General features: G+C 44.1%; 2 protein-coding genes and 1 long non-coding RNA gene across 6 annotated transcripts; all 3 read right to left on the minus strand.

Moving 5' to 3' along the window:
- Nucleotides 1–254: 254 nt before the first annotated feature.
- Nucleotides 255–11088, minus strand: CCNL2 (cyclin L2). 4 transcript variants are annotated; one of them, XM_069782667.1, is made up of 11 exons: nt 10705–11088; nt 9645–9719; nt 9250–9359; nt 8860–8980; nt 7541–7605; nt 4588–4687; nt 4398–4502; nt 4022–4163; nt 3090–3207; nt 2915–3007; nt 255–1632 (listed from the first exon to the last, which is right to left on the minus strand). In XM_069782667.1, exons 1-11 carry the CDS (start codon nt 11026–11028, stop codon nt 1278–1280), a joined length of 1608 nt encoding a protein of 535 aa, XP_069638768.1. In that variant the 5' UTR covers nt 11029–11088; the 3' UTR covers nt 255–1277. The 4 variants fall into 4 exon arrangements, with proteins under 4 accessions (XP_069638768.1, XP_069638769.1, XP_069638770.1 ...); XM_069782668.1 differs by lacking the exons at nt 7541–7605; nt 8860–8980; nt 9250–9359; nt 9645–9719; nt 10705–11088 and adding an exon at nt 5939–6786 and having other exon boundaries at nt 4588–5411; XM_069782669.1 differs by lacking the exons at nt 7541–7605; nt 8860–8980; nt 9250–9359; nt 9645–9719; nt 10705–11088 and adding an exon at nt 5939–6786 and having other exon boundaries at nt 4588–5441.
- A 405-nt stretch (nt 11089–11493) lies between these two features.
- Nucleotides 11494–15471, minus strand: MRPL20 (mitochondrial ribosomal protein L20). Its single transcript, XM_069782671.1, has 4 exons — nt 15300–15471; nt 13957–14067; nt 13601–13678; nt 11494–11959 (listed from the first exon to the last, which is right to left on the minus strand). The coding sequence occupies exons 1-4, from the start codon at nt 15384–15386 to the stop codon at nt 11786–11788; spliced, it is 450 nt and encodes a 149-aa protein (XP_069638772.1). The 5' UTR covers nt 15387–15471; the 3' UTR covers nt 11494–11785.
- On the minus strand, nt 12557–13585 carry LOC138685210 (uncharacterized). Its single transcript, XR_011324489.1, has 2 exons — nt 12701–13585; nt 12557–12670 (listed from the first exon to the last, which is right to left on the minus strand). It is a non-coding gene; the product is annotated as an uncharacterized lncRNA (long non-coding RNA).
- Nucleotides 15472–19489: the final 4018 nt, after the last annotated feature.

Consider the following 19489-nt stretch of genomic DNA (forward strand, 5'->3'; position numbering starts at 1 on the left):
AGGCAGTGGTTCTAGTAAGACCTACTCACAGAGCTTGAAAGGCTCAAATAATAGCATCTTATTTCACAGACTACACCAGTCTACTCTACCAGGATGGGCCCAGCATGACATTTGCTATACCTATATTCAGGGTGTAACAACTTAGGCTAGTCTTAAACCTACTGCAATTTGATGATCTCTTCATTCAGCACCAAATTTCTTTCCTTATGAGTAGGCACAGTGGTATAGCTCATAAGAAACTACTATCAAGTAAATTTAATAGAAAATCAAATACTTTAATGAAATTAGGGAGCATGAGAGTAACAGCTCAGATATACCACTAGAACTGATACTACTGGGCTGTGGGGTTTTTGCCTTTTTTTTTTTCTTTTTTTTTTTAAATGCTCTGTTCTTCAACAAGCATGCAGATTGACAAACTACTAATTCTTCAGAGTGTCAAAGATCCTGAGTAAAGAATTTCAAACCACTTAAAATGTATATATAGGAAATGTCTTATGAGCTGGTGGCCTGCACACAGCATTGCACAGATAAAAATATACTACTCTCAATACACAGAGCTAAATACTTTCACATTTATCAGAATTTTCTACACAAGTCTTTTGATAGAATTCAAGTTTTGAATTTTCTGTATGTATCTTCCACCTGTATTAAACAAATGCTTATTTACATTGTGGATAAAGTGTAAAGGCTAGTAAGGCCATATTCCCATACTGTACTGTAACACTGCAAAATATATATACACATATATAACCTAATATAGGCAACAGTTCTAAAAAAAGTCACCTTACATTTGTACAACATAATTGAGTCAGTATGAAAAGACAGCTTTGTTAGCACCAAGCCACTCCAATGGTTTTTATGAACTGTCTTGAGCCTTCTAGTTCCACAGGGAAGGACTGTTCAGCACAGTATTCCAATTACTGAGCAACGGAGGTCCTGCTTGCAGAACTGGAAGTCCCAAATACCACTCCACTGCACTACGGTATGCAAATTACTAAAGAGCAGGCATAGGAGCATCCAGAGACAAGTTCTGCAGTGTTATTAGGTGACACGCCAGCAGAACAGTCACCAAGACATTTATCAGATTAAGTTTTTCACATCATCCTGTCACGTTAGTATCTTTCCTTTGGATTCATGATAGTAAGTACAGAATTGCCAGCAGAATGGACATTACTCAAGCTAGGTGGTTTACAAGCCAAGTTAACCCTATACTGCAAAGACCAAATGGGGAAGAGCTCCACTGCTTAAATTCCAAAGGAAAGAACTTTTTGCTTTATTCATCGCCTATGCCTACTGTGGCCAGGATGGTCTCGGTCATAGCGATGACTTGCTCGCTCGTAGGAGCGTGAACGCTCATGCCTGTGATTTCTGTAGTAGTGACTCTTCTTCTTGTACTTCCCCGAATGGTCAGAGCGCTCCCGGGATCGGCTCCTGGAACGTGACGAACTCCTGCTGCGTGACTTCCGTGGTTTGTGTGTTGAGTATTTGTAGTCTTTTGATTTCTTGTAACTTCTCACCTTGGAACCTTTGTAGCTAGAACTGTGGTTGAACTGTCTTGGAGGAGAGTCACTGCGGCTCCTAGAACGGCTGTGAGACTTGGAACCGCTTGATGTGGAGTAACTTTCACTTTTCCTATGGAAAGAGAAAAAGAACAGGAGAGAAAGCACATGATTTTCTTAATATTAAACAGAGTTACTCCACGTTACTATTAGCACCTAAATGTAGTCACAATACACACATACGCACTTTAAGTACCATATAGACAAATGCTTCTCACTTACAGAGCCAAGGTGTGGAAGCATAGTTTGAGACCAGGCACCTGATTCTGTATTCTGTTGTTCAGTACCCCATGAAAACTAATCTTGTGTCCTAGACTTGATCACATCTGGTTATTGTAGAGATACTGATTTTTAGAAACTCATATCTGTTTGGAGTATAGTAGTCATGTCTCAGCTTTAGATTTCTTTCCTTCACTACTTAGAAAACATGCATGAATAGCTCAGAGTAACTGCCAGATTCAAAGTGCTGCCAACAATAAGACAAAAGGTACAACTGCTTCTCCTGTTTCAGTTATAGTAATACTGTCAGCAAAACACCCAAGTTCGCAGTTAATGTTCCTTTCTGTCTCCAATTTCCCCTCTATGGGTATCATGGTTATACGCTGAACTTCAAAGTCAAAGGCAGTACAGAAAGCAGATTTTAAAGATGTTTCACGAAATTCAGATAATTATGAAAATGCAATTTTGAATTCAACACTGAAGAATTTTAATTAGGAGACCTTAGCTCTGGTCTTTTCCACATACACATTAATAGAAGGCTATACTTTTATCAGCACACCCCAAACCCAATGGGATACAGACTGTTGAATAAGAAATCAAACTCGCACTGAGGGGCATGAACCTCTACTACTAGATAGAAAACAGCATCATTTTGTATTTCAGAAATGAAGGTTTTGCAGGAGCAACTGCCAATGAGACTACAGCTGGAGTTAAGAGTTCATCTACTGCAGAAAACGGTTTAACTACTCCAGTACAGTTCAGTAAAAGTGTAATTCATTAGAGGTTGTAGCCACAGACACCCAACTCTAAACATAAAGAGCCCAAACCAACCCTGCTGCTTGGTGGGCTATATGTCACCAATGAACAGGCTGACATTCAGAAATGTCTCAATATGCTCACACTCTCCTTTCAGTTTATTTGGCACAGATATGACAAGGTCAGACACCACAACTCCCTTGACCTGTGAGCCAAGAGAGTACAACTCTTAGCCATAACATTTCTGGAGTTTTAACTAGTAGCACATACTGCTATGTTATTTCACGGCGTCTCTTGCTGAGAAACTACCAAAGCTCGCTCTGTGAAATTTTGGTCTGGGAGCTTCTCACAGCAAACCCTTCTTTTACAATAGTACATACCTGTGCTTCGGGGATGCAGATCTGGATGGTGATCTTGAATAACTTTGATCTCGACTTCCACTTCGACTTCTGCTTTCTCTTCCTTTCTGAATGCTGCGAGGGACAATAAACAGTAAGTTACTTTGCTTGAAGTAGTCATGGGAAAAAATAAGCTTCTTCATTATGAAAGCCTTACCCGTTTACTGGGCTATTTGAACTCATTCTTTTTGCTCCCTCTGTTTTCCTTTTAGCATTCTTCATTGCCTGAACAGGTAGCGGTGAAGGCTTATTTCCTTTAACCTCTTTTGGAGACTCTAGAAAAACAAGCCTTTGTTACCTCATTTTCAAAGTCTGTGTAGTGACTGAAAGAAGGGCCAGAGCCTCCCCTCACCCCATTTCAACATCTTTGTAATAATCAGTACTGTACACACGTAGCTTGCATATATGTGCACACGTGCACGCACAACCACCCACAAGAAGTAGATCTGAAGAAGTTCACAGAAGGCAGAAGTTAATCTGAAACACTTCTGCCAAAATACTGAAGTAACAACAAGGCGTTAAGCAATATTACTATTGCTGTTTCAAAGCCACTTCAAGAAGGCAGAACAGTAACTTCCTTTTCTTGCCAATTATTCTGTATCTTTTTAAGGGTAAACTGAGGAGGAAGATGGTAAATGTTATCTTCTAGGCAATACATGCACCAGACTGAAAACTTTCAGCCAAGTAAGCGGGAAAATATTCCCCACCCATTACCCCAAAATACTACTCCTGCCAGAGCTCCTAATCATACCTATGCTTTAATATTGCTTTAGCATAACATGCCAATTGCACGTATTTGTTTGAGTTTATTGCCAAAACCACATAAAAGCAAGTCCCTGTACTATACAAGTTTAAACTAGCTTTAATTTTAGACTAATTTGATTTCAACCTTTATCTGTTTCAAGAAATTACAAAGTTACAATGCTATTCAAACTGCCACATAAATAGTTGCTAGAAGCCAGTTTAAAAAAAACAAAACCAAACCAACAATCCCCTCCCCCCCAAACCACACTGTATATGCATCCCAAAAAGGTAAATATACATTTAAGATGAGAAAGAGTTACTGAAAACAAGTTATCTACTACTTGCCATTTTTTGGGATAGGGGAAAATCCTGATGTGTTATCCAAACTTGGGGCTCCCTCAGGTACTAGACCTTTAGCTTGTGCTTTTGCCTCTTCGATAGCTAATTTCTTCTTTTCTACTTTACTTTCCAGATCAGATAAATCAACCTGTGAACACAGGAGCACCGCTTATGACAAAACTTAATAAACTAGACTTTCTGCTTACTCACTTATGGGGGGGGGGGCAGGATCTAAAGAGACCCAGACACTGTAACTACTATCCTGTTCCACTTAATGTACCACTAGCTTGCAGCTAGTTTCAAATGGGATAAGGTTTTCCAACTCATGTTCTAAGCTGCAGTTCACAATAATGATGACTCACAGTATGAAAAAGCAGCAAACCTTTTTCCGAGTATAGAGTTGCAAAATTTTTAAGCAGATTTCTTGAATCTCTTCCTCCGTTGCTCCAAAGAGTAAAAACCAGTGTGGACGATTAGGAAGTGGAATCTGAAAGGGAGGGGATGACATGCTCAGTTTTCTGCTCCTATTAAAAGTCCTAAGAAACTTGAAATTAATGGAACTGTATGCTCACCTCCAGCGTCCTAGCTGCAAGGTAAATACAGGCACAGGCAATGCTTTCTGGCTGGAATCTTACAAAGACATCTGTTCTCAGGCTATCATTCATGTAATTCCTGAAAGACAGGATATCAGCAAAGTTGCATGGCACTACAAAGTTGTTGGGCAGTTTTTGGGTTTTTGTTTTGTTTTTACTTCTACAAGGACTATTTCTTTCTGCATTCAGTTACTAGACTTCAACATTATGCTCCTGTAAATCTAAAGAAAAGTTGAATGAATTTACTAAAAAAAGTTAAAATAAAATTAAAAAAAAAAAGAAAAAAAATCCCTCAAGGGGAGGGATATGTGTCAGAAATTAAGTTTGATTGACTGACTGGCTGGCTGCTGAAAATTCAGTTGTGAAAAGAGAACCAATTTTAACTTCACTTTTCCTTCTGGATCTCTACTGGCCTGCTCTCATGCAATAGACAAGTTATTTTCATCAAGACAACATACAATATAATCTGAAGTACTCAGTTATAGACTTTTAGGTTCACATGTTTCTCTGCAATAGGGCTGAACCGAGATGGTTTGCTGAAAGCTGCAGCTCCTGTAGTTCTCCCATGAAAATGCAGTCCACTTCAGCACACGTCAGCTTCCACTGAAGACTTAAGGGGTCCCTTTTTCCTTCAGAAGCATTATTTTCCATCCAGAACAGAATTCTTTTTGATGCAAAAAGCAGCCACAGAAGAAATCAGGGTGTTTGGGAACATCAATTCAGGAGAATACTCAGTATTCAGGCAGATCTCCTCTTTGGCACATGAAATACGGTTTCCAAATTGTCCCATTTCAGTAAGGTTGCTTAAAATGAATATTCACAGAATGAGAAAACTGTAAAATATTGCATATATTCCAGTCAGTACACTTAAGCATTATTCTTCTAAATCTTAAATACACAAAGTAACTTCCTCTGAATCTGTCAGCTGATGTGCTTAAAAAGATCTAGATTTTTGAGCACATATGTCAAGCAAAGTATCAGATGGGGAAAAGCTAAAACCAAACACAACAGAAAGTCCTCAAAGTAATATGCTTTCCCAAAGTAGTAATTAACCATGTGGGTACCCAGTATACAAGGATTCACTAACCCCCAAGCCATCCAAACCAGAGACCACAGTCCAGACACTTGTAACCAGTTTACATAGGACAGACAAAAGGAACTTGAATCCCAAGAGTATCATACTCCCACCTGCCCCAGTTGTCTTACATTCTTGTTTATACAAAGAGCAACCCCTACCCCAGAGAAGCAATGCTAGACATCAGCTCATCTTTCTCGGAGAAAGGAACTTCAAAACCTACTTTTCTTGCCCCACCACAAAGAGAGCACAAACCTTTTGGCAAAAGAAGCGATAAAGAAAAGTGGTACTTCAAACATCTGGAAGTCATACAGCCTTTTTCTAATTTGCCAAATTGAAAAACATGTCTGCTTCCAAGTTTGGCCTCTGCATATTTTCCCTGTGGGCTCAGAATCAGACACATGAGGAAATGAATCCTTGTCACAATATTTTAAGAAAAAGGTAGTGTTGTAAAAACGCACATTTCAAAAAAACAATTATACTGGATATCCACCAGTTTTCAGGTACTGGAAGCAACAAGCATCAGCACACAAATACATTATTTTAACATCTGAACCATTTCTCAATTGGGGTAACTTCCTCCCTCCTCCTCACCTGCCCCTCCTTTCATAACAAGTAGAAAACCGGTAATGAGCAGTCCGTAACTCACATTTGAGTACTTCATGCAATGGTAGTGGGAAGGTTCTTTAAGTATTACATTTGACTCCAAGCTTCACACATGTACTCAAATGTTTCCTAGCTAGTTTACAAATGGAAACTAGATTTCAGTTTTTGTTAATTCATCCCTTTAAGGCTTAGATCCCACCTTAATTTGCTTTATCATTTAAGAATACATCATTTTAACAGTTATAGCAATAGAACATTAAAAATCTTTCAGAACTTCAACAATCAGGTTATAAAATATACAATAGTCAAAATGCACAATAAAAATAAAAGTCAAAAAGTATAAGCACAAGAAGCAGTTGGCCAGTTACTATACTATCATGTATATACCACCTGTCTAGAGTCAGCCTTCTCTTTGTAGAGCCTGCTTTGGTTTGACTGAAGACGGCAGCTATCCCTGCACCATAGCGCTTGGGCAGCAGAGGAGAAGTCTTAGTCACTTACCCTCAGAGGCTACCCTTTGATTAAAAGAGTACAGAAAAGAAAAGTCAAAACTGGTTCTCTACACACAGGTCACAGTACCAGACAGTTCAGTCAGCAGAAATATGAGCTTTGGATTCACTAAAGGTTTTTAAACCACGATATTGTTAAAAAGCACTATTGTTTAAAAGCATTATCTATTTGTTCAGTTTAAGACCTGGAATTTTACATAAGCTTCCCACCCCCAAGCAAATCTTTACTGTAATGAGAGCGACAAGGGAGAGGACATTTCTTGGCAAACATGAAAACATTGAGTTTATCCAGTCTTAGAAGCTGACATCTTGCATTATCCATATAGATAAAAGAAATTTATCTGTGCTGAGTTTTTGATACACCTGTAATCAAGCTCAAGCCCTGGGAAAAGCCATTTCCCAGCACTGGTAACAGACTTTAACTACACATAGTTTTCTCTGAAGAACAAAAAAACCAAGGAAGCACTATAACCCACTCAACGTTTTCCCTTCAGCTGAAAAGTGAAAGCAGAGAGGAGGGAAGCGAGAAGTCAGGGTGGAAAGCTACCTTACCATTAAAACAGTGCCTCTAACTTAAGAGGCCGATCAACATTTGGGTAGCAGTTTGGGGCATGCCAAGAAACACTGGAACTGTCTGGCATGGCCCACAATCATTTCTGAGCAATGTTGCCCAGAGTGCCTCAAGTGACATATTTCTGCTACTGCCCCTGCTGGTCTCTTATAACAAAGAAAATCAACTTACCATGAAGTCTGGACCAGGTGTTGGTTACGTTCACATTCTAATACCTGAAGGTACATAACGATTATCTGGAAGATATGGGTTATTGAGTTATTAACAAGAATCTTGAGAGCCACCTATTTATTTCAGAGGGACATCCATGAGGCATCTGTTATTCTCTTTCAAGTTCTAAAACACTCCACATGAGAGAGTGTTTGCAACATCCTCAGTGTTTATCCACACAGCTTCTGCTCTCCAATGCAAAAGTTGGACACTCAACCAGATCTGACCTTCCTAGCTCTCCGTCTTCTGAGCTCAGGCATCATGCCATTCATCTAGATGTCTTGTCTTCCACTGTTTTCAAGCTAGGTATGTTCTCCTATATAACTCACGATTCCTTTTAGCTGTAACTTGGGAGAAAATATTGCTAGCTGCAATAAGCAGTAACAGAAGTGTAACAGTATTTGTCGAGAACAGATCTAACTTGTTGCATGTCACTAGTTCATTCAGTTCTAGTCTTCTTAGGTTTGAAAGAAAAACAAGAATGCAGATAAAAAAAAGCTACTCTAATAGCAAAAATTCATTCCATATAACAGACAAGTACAATTGTCCTCTGGGGTACTGATAACATGAGCAAATTCTGAAAGTCAAGCAGGCTTCTAAGGAAGACTTTGAGACAGCAGTAGTTTTTAGAGGAAGAAAGAGCAAGACCCCCAAGTTCTGCTGGCACAGAAGTAGGAGGTTCTTTTACCACACTTAGCTACTTAAGGCATAATCCTAATGGTACTAAAGCACCAACTTAAACATTTGCATCTTTCAAGTATCATCCTAGCATTGACACGTGATACTTAACTATTGAGAACTGTCTCATTTCTAGTGAAGCCCCTCACACCTGAGTGTACTTCTTAGAACATAAGAGACTGCTAACTAGCTCATACAGGTTTAATAACCTCAGCATGTTTCCACAAGGAGTGATCATGACACACCATGTTTCTGATAATAGGCTATCACAATCCTAGTTCTCCAAATTCCTTTCTGCTTAAGAATCTATGTTTAGTTGACATTTTCTAACACCAAAGCTACCTACTTCTATAATTTGACTTCAAGGAATACTTAGCATCTGCATCCACCTCCAGTCGTCATTCAGCAGTGATACAAGACCAACTAGTAAGAATCTCTTAAATGAGAAAGAAGACATTGGGATCATAAGAAGCTAGCTTTACCAAATTAACTAGCGTTATCACATACAAACCATACAGCTTCCATGCATTTAGGCAGTCTACTCCAAGCATTTATAGCATGTGCAACACCCAATTATAAAAGTTAACTTATACAGTACAAACCTTATGAGGGTGCTTTACATGAACACAAAATCCCAACTCCTTTAACACTCTTCTTTCTGCCTTAATAATTTGATTCTTCAAGTTCACATATTCCTGATCCAGTATTAGAGGCACAGGTTTTCTGCAAGACAATTTCAAATTCTGAAGAAGATAATCATAACTTCAAAGAGTACTCATATGCAGGTAAAGTTGTATTCGTGTAAAAACAAGAGACATCACTATTTATACCACCAAAAATATTTACTTAGTAAAATGGGTCAAGGCACTTCTCCCCTTCATAAGATCTCTTCAAGATGCGCCCTGATTTATGAAACAGGGAATGACACTATCATTGGCCCACGAAGTTTAATAATTAAAACCCAACATAAATACTTCAAAGTCTAAGCTTACTTTTTTTCCCGTAGATGTCTAAGGCGATGGAATACATTAATTACATCCCTTATGCGTCTTGGTGCTTCTTCAATTTTGGATGCCAGATGAACACAGGCCATTGACACATGCTGAAATATAAGTATTGCAAGATACTGATGTTTTGCTCAAATCAGGAACTGATCTCCTCCAACAGCTTAAGGAGGGATAACAAGAGAAAATGATGGTAAAGCAAGGAAATGCTAAAAATTTGACAAAATCAGTACTACGTAGCTTTGTAAAATCATGTTGATTGGTAAGTAAAATCTACAGGCTAATTACTAATACTCTGTTCACATCTAAGATGACAACTTGCCAAAACAGATCAAAGATTAAATAACATTTGTAGCCATATACATCTTTTAATATTTTCTTACCTCCATGGAATGCTTCACGAAAGACTTTGTATAAAAAAAACGTTGAAATAGCACCTGTCCTGTAGCCATAGCCACCTAAAAAGGAAGTAACCACAACAGGTATTAACAAAACAACTACCGGTTCCAAACAGAAATTACCTAGAACAATTTCAACCGATTTAAGACCCAGAAAACTAGCCAAGCTATGGTGAAGCACGGGAGTAAGTTCAGTGGTAGCTGAAGAAAACCAGCACCCCGACCTCAGTAACAAATTAAGTTGCCCAAAATGTTATTGATGCCACACTGTCTGCAAGTCAAATGCATACATTAAATTGCAAACTTCTTTTATGAAGTATGAAAACATGCTCCAAAATAAATAAAAAAAAAAACAAACCAAAACAAACCAACCTAAACACTAGAACCCAATAAAACTGGAAGTTATGAGAGTATGCCAGAAAAACTTTTACTTTTTCGGCGTGGAAGGGGGGGGGGGGGAAATCTAACCGTATTACGATTTGCATACACTCATAACACAATTTGAGCAGCTGAGATTCGGTAGCTAGAAGGTGCCTGGGAAGCTTTACACTCGGGAAAGCAACGAGGCTGTTTGCGATTGGAGTTCGCCAAGAAACAAAACCTTCCCGAGCTCGCTGCAATTCGCAGGAGTCCCAAGAAGTCTTTCTTTCCGCACACCCGGATCTTACCAAATTAAAAAAAAAAAGAAAGGCACTGCGGGAGCCCCCGCCCGGCCCGGGGAGGCAGCGGGGGCGGAAAGCGGTTACATCACCCGCTTCCTGCTCCCGGCCGGGCGGGGAAGGCCGCAGGCCCCGCGGCTTTCGCGTCCCGAAGCCCGGCCAAAAGGGGCAACCTCCCCGGCCTTCCCCACACCCGTGACCGAGGATGGCGGCCTAGCGATCGAGCGTCGGCTCCGCCCGAACAAAGCTCTCCCCCGCCGGGGAAAACAGAGGCCCGAGCCCGCAGCCGCCCCGCCCCGCCGCGGCCTTCTTCCCCGGTCGCCGGCGAGAGGCCTTTCCCCTCCCCGTCCCCAGGCCCGACCGGCTAGGCCGCGGCCCAGCCCCACCTGCGGGAGACGAAGCAGGATGCCGGCCGCCTGGATGAGCTCGCAACCGGTGACGCGCAGCTCGGTCTCGGTATCGGGGTCGAGGCCGCTGCTCATGGACGGGGTGAAGCGCAGCGTGTGCTCGGGCAGCAGGCAGTTCTCCAGCGTGATCAGTACCCCCGAGTACAGGCGGTCGCCGATCAGCACAGCCCCAGGACCCGGCACCGGCGCACCGCTCCCCGCCGGACCGGATCCCGCCGCCGTAGCGCCGGCAGCCTGAGGCCCCGCCGGGCCGCTGCCTCCCACCGCTACCACAGCCGCCGCGCTGCCCGACCCGGCCGCCATTTTGTGGTGGTGGTGCCGCCGCCGCCGCCTCGCCTGGCTCAGCTCTCCTTCCCCACCGGGCGGCGCCTCTGCCCACCTCCGGTCATCGCCTATTGGTTGGACGCGGCGAAGCGGCGCTCGCCGATTGGACCGACCGTCGCGACGCCTGACGTTAGCCCCGGGGCTGAACGGAACGGCGTGACGCACCGCTTCGGAATTTGAAAAGCGCGAGGAGGGGGGGCGGGACTTCCGCCGCCCGCCACCGCCCTCAAGGCCCATGGCGGGCGGGCGGCCGCGGCTCCCCGCCGCTCCGAGCTCGGCCCGGCCCGCACCGTTCCCGAAGCCGGGCTGCTGCTGGGCTCCGTGCCCTGCCTGCCGAGATTACCCCCCCGCCCCCGCCGCGGCAGGCTTTTTTTGCCCGTGCAACGCCAGAAGTGACCACTCAAAATTGGGTTTTTTTCCCAGCAGCCGTTACCAAAACAAACAAAAAATTTAATCTTTATTAGAACAGAAAGCGTGTGCCCGCTACGTACGTCGTTAACGCTGGAAATTCTACAGGCCTGACTTGCCGCTGCCAGCGTCAAACCGCGGTTTACAACGCGATGCCGGGGAAAAAGTCACGGAGGCGCGAGCTTCGCGTCCGGACCCACCCCGTCCTTCTGGAACCATCCTTAGAGGATTTTGTTCCACAGCTACAAACTTCGCAGCAGTCGGCGAACGAGTTGACTTTGCAACGCAAGTTCCTCTTCATAATGCATAGCTGCAGACTGTTTTAATATCAATAGTGGTGTACAATACGTGAAAATATCCCCTCTGGTTCTTTTCCGTCTCCCAGGGCGGCGAGGAAGCCTTCTTGTCTCCTCCTCTGGGCTAAGGCAGCTAGGGATTTGAATGTCTTTGGCTCATAAATAGCCAAATCGGCAATCATCTTCCTGTTCAGCTCCACCTGGGACTAAATGCAAGAAAATTTGTGGGTTAAGTACTATAATTTTTAGGAACAACACTGCAATGCTTAACGATTACCTGAGGTCTTAAGGCAAATTACCTTTATTCTACACCGTACAATTTTGGAACTATCAGAGAGCTGTCAGACATGACTACTTGGACATGGATCTCTCATTAAGCTGCTGTGTAAGATTTGTTTACTGACTTTGAGAAAGTCTTTCTGGCAAAAACCAAGAACTGAAGAAGAATCTCTTATTTCATGGAAGGCCATGTGTTACAGGTTAATCCACGGCATTTTTTTCAGTTCTTAAGAGACATATACAAGTTTACTTTTTGTGCTAGAAAGCTGCTAGCTCGGGCAGCGCCTGGTATCTTAAAATGTGTGCTGGAGTAGAGAAAGAAAGACTGCAGGATCAAATACTCTTAACAACGCTAGATATTGCACAGTTAACTGCATATTCTAAGAGGGAGTTATTATATAAAACAGTATGCTTCTTTTGGATCTTCTAACAGAGAGCCTTACAAAAATATACTGCTCTGAGACAAGAATCAAAGGACAGGCATCTTGAGGAGAAAAAAAAAAAAAGGAAAAAAGAAAAATGAGTTAGCTTTTAGGCTGTGCTTGATTCTTTTGGTTACAGTATGACAACAGTAACCAGGAGAACGAGTGTACAAATTTCAGAAACTGTATTATTTTACAGGAAACACATCAGAAAACCTAGAAAGTTATCTAAGCATGTCAGAAAACCTATAAAGTTATCTATTTATTTGAAAGACAGATAAAATGTTTTGAAATATGCTATAAATGTGTATGTAATTCCACTTCAAGAAGCAGAAACACTACCTTTTTATTGTGATCACAGCCAAGGGAAACAAGTCTTAATTTTACAGTTCCAGCATCAACAAATTAAAACCAATTCCCCAGCACGTTTAAGAACAACAGACAATGGCACGAACTCTGCATTGTCCATGCTCACCAAAACACAAAGCTATTAGTGAAAAGAGTAGAGATCTCTTAGGGTTGTTTTTGCTAATCCAAGCTTTGTATTTTTAAATTTCTTGAAGTAAAAGGAAAGGCAGCTGTCACTTAATGCCCACAGCAGCAACATGTGCAAAAGCATTTTACAAGTCTCGTTCTTAAGATGCGCAGTAAAAGTTTTGGGGACAGAACAAGATGTAAAGCAACAATGTTCACCAGGATAAAAGGGGATTATGCATATAAAGAAGAGAAACAGCTTTAGGGCAGAACTTAGTTCCCGAAGTGAAAGAAACCCCTTTCATAAGCAGAAAGCCTTTCGTAACTAGAACTAGGAAGCAGGACAGCGTTGGCAGAAGTTCAATCTGACAGAAGGAGCTTTTCAGTCCCACCACCATGCCCTACGCCTCTATTGCCTGCTCAGGCTCCATTTTGCAAGTCCCCACTGTTATTCTTCAAGGATTGGCAAGTGAAGGCTGCAGCTTCGATTCTTTGCAGTTGCATTCTTAGACAGTAACCAGCAACCCTTTGATATGTTTTGTCAGACTACATCTACTTGAAAGATATCAGAATTTTAAGAAATTAATTTGCCTGGCACTTTAGAAGACCTCTATGAGACATCTTCTCCAATTTTTTGTTTCAAAACAATTATTCTTCAAGCACCATCCTTACCTTAAGCAGATTGCTTATGAAAGCTGGGTATTTTAAACCATGTTCAAGAGAAGCTGCTTCAATCCTAGTGATCCAGAGCTAAAAGTGAAAAATTAACATGTTGGATGATAAGATACTTTAAGAGTAAACCTTTTGTCATGCTGATCTGCTCACACTTAGTAAATAAAACACTTTCAGACCTACAGTCTTCTCAGTGCAACATATACATGTATGAACTTCAGTATGTTTCAGACCACATAGGGACTATCCTTACTTTAACCTTGTATTTTTTCACCCACCAATAAAACATTTTGAAAGAGCCCCCCAATAAGGAAAATGGCTATTTCAATGTTTACATCTAACATTTTGCTCTTTACCGCTCTTAAGAATCTCTTCTTCTCTCTTCTGGCCTTTGTAGACTTCACAAAAGCTCTCTGAACACTTCTTACAGCCAGCTTATAGCAGCGGTTCTTCCTTCCACGAAAATGCTGAAACAAAAACAAGATGTTCTTGTTCAGTTAACTTTAAGGCTGTTAAACCCTTCAGTAACACTAATATATGCTTATTTGCATTTCACAACTCTGCATAAGGATCACAAAATACTTTACAAACATCAGCTAAGCCTTCAGTTGGCATATAATGAAAATAATTCTTTCTTTGTTTTGTAGCATGGGAAACCCGAAGCTGAAAAGTTGGAGCAGGCCGAAAAATTTCAGTCCAGCAGGAGGGAGCCAAAACCAGACCTCATTTTAGGCTGTGGTTCCAGGGGGAAGGCAATCACAAAGTCATCTTCAGTGCTTTCAGCCAACCCCTAAACTCACACATTTATTCTCATTCCTGAGCTGCCCTCTCAGTTTTGTCAGTATGAATACAGGGATGGGACAGGAGCCTCTGATATGTCAAAAACATTGCAGCTGCCCAAACAGAAGGCATAATGAAAGAAGGTTAACTGAAGCTACCACTGACATCCATCTAACCTGAAGTAGGAAGAAGCAGCCAGTGCTGCACGGTCAGAGAAATAAATAACTACTACTGGTACTGTGGGCAGCTTAGGCACCACAAGACCAAGATACTGTCACTTATTTCAACATTTTCCGTCTCAATACTACATCAAGATGTACTACCTCCCAGGATGCTAACAGTCTGCCCTTGAAAAAGGTTCTTCCCGAGCCTAGGTACAATAGCTTGAACTTCAGTGGAAATCATGTTGCGAAGCACTCTCTTTCACCTTTTGAAATGCACGTGAAGAGCAAAGTTAAAAATCTTTTTTTTTCCCTGCTCCTTTGCCCAGTTTAAAAAAAAAAACCACAACAAAACCCCCACAACCAACAGCGGTCCACAGCGTGCTGTATTTACAGACTGCCCTCCCCGTAGCGCTGGTATTCCTTCGGCCACAGGGTTCTTTCTCGCTTTTATTCATGCCCATCCACATGCACACAGGTGCTGCGTTACGGCGCACATACCAGGCGCGTTCGTGGCCTCCACCTTTAATCAAATACAGACAAATCTCCTCGCTGCCTGACCCCCCCGTTTGCTGGGGAAGGACGTTTCGCACACCCCAACGACACGACAGGCCGCTCGCTCCGCTCCTCAGACCCGGGGAGGCCGGGGCATTCCCCCCCTCACACCCGTGAGGCGGCCGAGGGGCTCCGGGGACGGCGGGGAGCAACCTGAACGGGGAGACAGACCCGTTCTCGCCCTCACCCCTTCTCACACTCACCCTCGCATGCTTCAGCACCTCCTGCACCCTCCAGAAGCGGTCGGTGAGGCGGCTGCGGAGCCACAGCGAAGCGCTCAGCACCACCATCTCGGCCGCCGGTTTGACGGCAGCCCGGCACCCTCCGCCTTCCGGGGCGGGAACAAAATGGACGCCGGGGGGGGGCCCGGTCCTCGGTCCCGGCCCCTTCCGCAGGGACGGGGAACCGGGGGGGGGAACGGGACACGGAGGGGAGCGCACCCCGCCCGCAGCGCCAGGCCGCCGTGTTTTGGGTGCTTTCTGTGGTATTTCTGCCCAAATCCGGCGAAAACTCTGTCAAATAACGACTACGAACGTCATCGTCTAACGGGCCGGCGCAGGGCTGGTGCGGCTACGCAACGAAGCTGCTGGTTGCTGCACAGCGTTGTTTCAAAGAATCGAAATAGCTCGATTAACTATTAAGTAGATGTTCTTTATTGGCAGCGTGGGTGCGCGGGGGATCGCTCCACCTACGGTGCACGCCGTCGGGCCTCATTGTGCAGGTTAACTACATGTTCTACATACATACTCACCAGATTTCTGAGAAATGTTGTACATGTTCATTAGTTTTCCGGGAAACTACTAGCATTTGCAAATGTCCTTTACGCAGGCGCGTTGGAGGTCTCTGGTGGTCTTAAGGAGTCCTCTGGTGGTCTTCCATAGTCTTCCTCACTGGTCCGCTATTTGACCCTCCTCAGGTGATTCTGCACAGTATGGTCCTTTACATGTTTGATACATCTTATCCTAAAGAATGCACCTTAGTCCCTAAAAAAAAAATGCTTGTTAGTGCTCTTATTATCTAAATTTTCATTAGTGATGTAAAACCATATGGCTAGTTTAAGCTAAATTATCTACAAGGACGAGAACAAAGGCAGGAGTTCGTATCTTTTCTGGCCCTATCTCTTCAAGCAAGTCCTCTGCTTGTGCCTTCTCAACAAGATTGTAAATTCATCAAACAATTAATTAAGTTTTGCGATTGCTCATGGCTCCCTCTTGCTCATCCCTCCCAAGTACCAGTCTGACAGGCTTAATCCTTGACAAACGCCAGTGTGAGAGACTGAAAGAGTTAATGTCTCAAACGTTGTGGTGGGGCAAGTTCTGCTTAAAGACAAACCCTGCCAGCAAGGAACCAAGGTGAAAAGCCCACCAGCTCAGACATCGGCAACAGGAGGGGGAGGGCGTGCCGGAGGGTGCGCAGCTCCCTGTTCTGATACAGAGATCAAACAATGGCCACGTCTGCAGGGGAGGAGAAGTTACTCCACAAACGACCCCCAAGCCCGAAGGCTCACAAACTGCTCATTAACCTGACGAGTTTGGGTGCCTGCCCGAAGGAGGGGCAAGGATGATAAAAGGACACAAACTGGAGCCTGTCTGAGAGGACACATGGAAATGGGTTGCGGTGGGAATTGCTGATGGGAGACAGGGAAAGAAAATTATGGAAAGCGCTGAGAAACGATATAAAGATAAGAGTGTCTGAGAAAACACTAAGAGAAGAAATGATGTAAAGACTATGCGAACAACAGTGGGAAAGAGGGATCAGCTGCTAGAATTGAGCAGACAAATATGTTCTCTAAAGGAATTACAGAGCGGAGACACAGGAATTTGTTATGAAAGGTATTGCTGACTCTAAGTGTAAACAGTGCAACAGGATTAGATGGCAGTCTTGAAAGTACTGTAATTCCATCAAATATCTATTATTATTTATAAAACAGATATTGAAAATTGTAGAAAAATATTTTGCCTAATAGCTGACCATAATGCTATCACTATTTCCAGAAGACAAGAAGAACAAAAGACAACAAAAGGCAGAGATAGCAAGTTTTGAGGCCGAAGATGCAAGTCCCAGGAGATGTTGGAGAAGGAAAGGGACCCTTGACACTGGCACCTCTGTGTAGGCAGGGCTCGGGATGCAGATTGGCCTTCCCTGGTGTTCCTGAACCCCCTTGTTACCCGGAGCAGCGAGGCCTCTCTCTAAGGAGGGCTATGGTCTCTGCTCGGTTGGTCTGTGGCCAGGCTACCCCTTTTGCCCGCCACTGGCTGTGACTGCCCTGTAAGGAGGGATGAAGTCACCAGGGTGTCCCTTTCTGGGGGAGAGGGAGCTCCTGAGAGGCCTGAGCCATGGGATTGCCCAGTAAATGGGGTCCCGATCTCCGCACCGGTGGCACTATGCCACGCAATGCCAGCCTGCGTAGTGTGGCTCCCCTCTCACCAGGGTGGAACCCATGAGCTACCTATTTGTAGGCCCTCGGTACCCTGAAGGCAAGAGCCTGCTCCGTAATTGGGGTCGAGGCATCTGTCTGCGGGACTTCAGGCCCTTGTGGCAGTTAAATTTCAGCAGGGCTCACCTGTAAGTCAAGTGCGTGGACCGTGGCTTTGCAGCCTCGGTGCATGCCGTGCGCTGCACCTGGAGAGCAGCTGTGAAGTCCTGTAGTAGCTAAGTATCGGCCACCTCACGGTAGACTGGATGTAGTTTTGTACCTGCCTCCACCTGGGAGAGGAGGAGGCTGGAGGTGGTGCCGCAACGTGCTCTCGTTTTCTCTTCTGGGAAAAGTAACCTGGGGTATGCGCGTGTGCGCACGTGTGTGTGTGCGTGCAGGTGGAGGAGCGTGGCTGTTGCGGAAGGCGTTGGTTTGGACGCTTAGGTCCTGACATACTGCAGTGTGCTTTCCTTGCTCTTCCCAGAAGCAGAAAGCAAGGAGCATCGTGTGCGCTGCCCAAGGGATTCTCGTGCCTTCCCCGGCTGGAATTTGGGTGGGTACAGCCTTTGAGTCAAGCTGCTGATTGACACCACTCTTAGCGTGACAGCCCTCCGTGGAGATCCCGTCCCACTCTTAGCGTGACGGCCCTCTGTGGAGATCCCGTCCCGCAAGCCTTCCCTGCGAGGGAGGTGCTGGCTGTGTGTCTCTCGCTTTATGCCAAACTCATTTGGACTGTCCGCTCCCTAAATGGGGAGGAGGTCTCTGCCGCTGGGCTTCACGCCCGTGCGTGTGGCAGCCTGTTGCGCGCTGCGAGTAGCCCGTAATTAAGAGGCCAGAGGGCAAGACCTCTCCGTGCTCCCCGTAGCCGGGGTGTGGGTCTGTGCAGGCTCTTGGCTGACGGTGCTTTTGTCAGGTGGCCAGGGCGAGCCCCTCGTAAGCTGAGGATGGCGGTTGCATTCTCGCCGTTCGTGGGGGACGCTGAGCTCCCTCGAACCCTGGCGTCCCGGCGACGTGGGCCGTGGTCCGTGCCCTTACGGCGCTGAGTCCTGCCGACAGCCTCTTTCCTTTGGCCCCTTGGGGAGAGGCAGCTTTTTTGAGGCGGCAGCGGAACGAGCCCCCCCATCTAAGTGTGGGGTGAGGCTCTTCTGCGTCCGTAGCCCGTGGCCCCTTCCCTGACCCTGCGTGTTCAGAGCCCTGGCCCTTCCTCCGTGGCCTGCAACCCTCTTGGACGTCTGCAGCGAAGCCTCAAGCCTTCTGTGTAGTCATTCTTTTCATGGAAGAATCCCAAATTTGAAAGTAAGAACTCATATAAATGAGTTATTTTAAGGCATTTGTTGAATATTGAGGAATGTTTTGGAGAGTACACATATGTAATGCATTATCTGTTTGGTTTATTAATAAAGAATGCCTCTACAACTTGTCTGGAGATCATTGCCTGTTCATTATTCTTCATAGTTTCTATTAAAATCAGTACATTTTTATATGGTTTAATTTCTCAAACTTAGCCTTTAAGATTTGTTCATAATAGTTCAGTTTTATGTTCTGAAGTTTGGAATTTTATATTTTCAAAGACTTCTACTTTTGTTTACCATTCCTCCGCTCCACTAACATTTCAAGCATTTTTCTGGGTCGAGATATTTTTTAACACATAAAGTAAGCTTTGAAATCTCTCAATTATGCATTTGTAGAAAGCAGGTATGGAAATGACCATGTAAGCTACCCCTTTACTCCTTTCAACCCTCATCTTTAACTCTCATGCCCATACCAGTAAAATTTCTCAGCCAGGAAATTTTTTTGGTCTAAGCTGCACCTGTATTTTTTGGTTGATATTCACCTCAGCAGTTGTATGGGACTGTGGATCTGGAGGATTCAGTGGATACTTGGGGATAAGGTGCAATAGTGTTTCTTTAGTAGTGCTTGATTACTGCTGGTAATGACCAGAGACTTCAGAATTGAGGTATACAGGCTCTGAAAACA

The sequence above is a fragment of the Haliaeetus albicilla genome, chromosome 4 (genome assembly GCF_947461875.1).
Source record: "Haliaeetus albicilla chromosome 4, bHalAlb1.1, whole genome shotgun sequence".
Taxonomy (NCBI): domain Eukaryota; kingdom Metazoa; phylum Chordata; class Aves; order Accipitriformes; family Accipitridae; genus Haliaeetus; species Haliaeetus albicilla.

What these genes read in the sequence shown, in the direction of transcription:
- CCNL2 (XM_069782667.1), bottom strand. Translation starts at nt 11,028, where the DNA reads ATGGCGGCCGGGTCGGGCAGCGCGGCGGCTGTGGTAGCGGTGGGAGGC. An exon ending in AGACATCTACGGGAAAAAAA is followed by an intron (nt 8,981 to 9,249) that starts GTAAGCTTAGAC and finishes ATTGTCTTGCAG; the next exon opens with AAAACCTGTGCCTCTAATAC. An exon ending in TCTGCATCCCCGAAGCACAG is followed by an intron (nt 1,633 to 2,914) that starts GTATGTACTATT and finishes CTCTTTCCATAG; the next exon opens with GAAAAGTGAAAGTTACTCCA.
- MRPL20 (XM_069782671.1), bottom strand. Translation starts at nt 15,386, where the DNA reads ATGGTGGTGCTGAGCGCTTCGCTGTGGCTCCGCAGCCGCCTCACCGAC. An exon ending in AGAAGAGATTCTTAAGAGCG is followed by an intron (nt 13,679 to 13,956) that starts GTAAAGAGCAAA and finishes TTTCACTTTTAG; the next exon opens with CTCTGGATCACTAGGATTGA. An exon ending in TCATAAGCAATCTGCTTAAG is followed by an intron (nt 11,960 to 13,600) that starts GTAAGGATGGTG and finishes TCTTGCATTTAG; the next exon opens with TCCCAGGTGGAGCTGAACAG.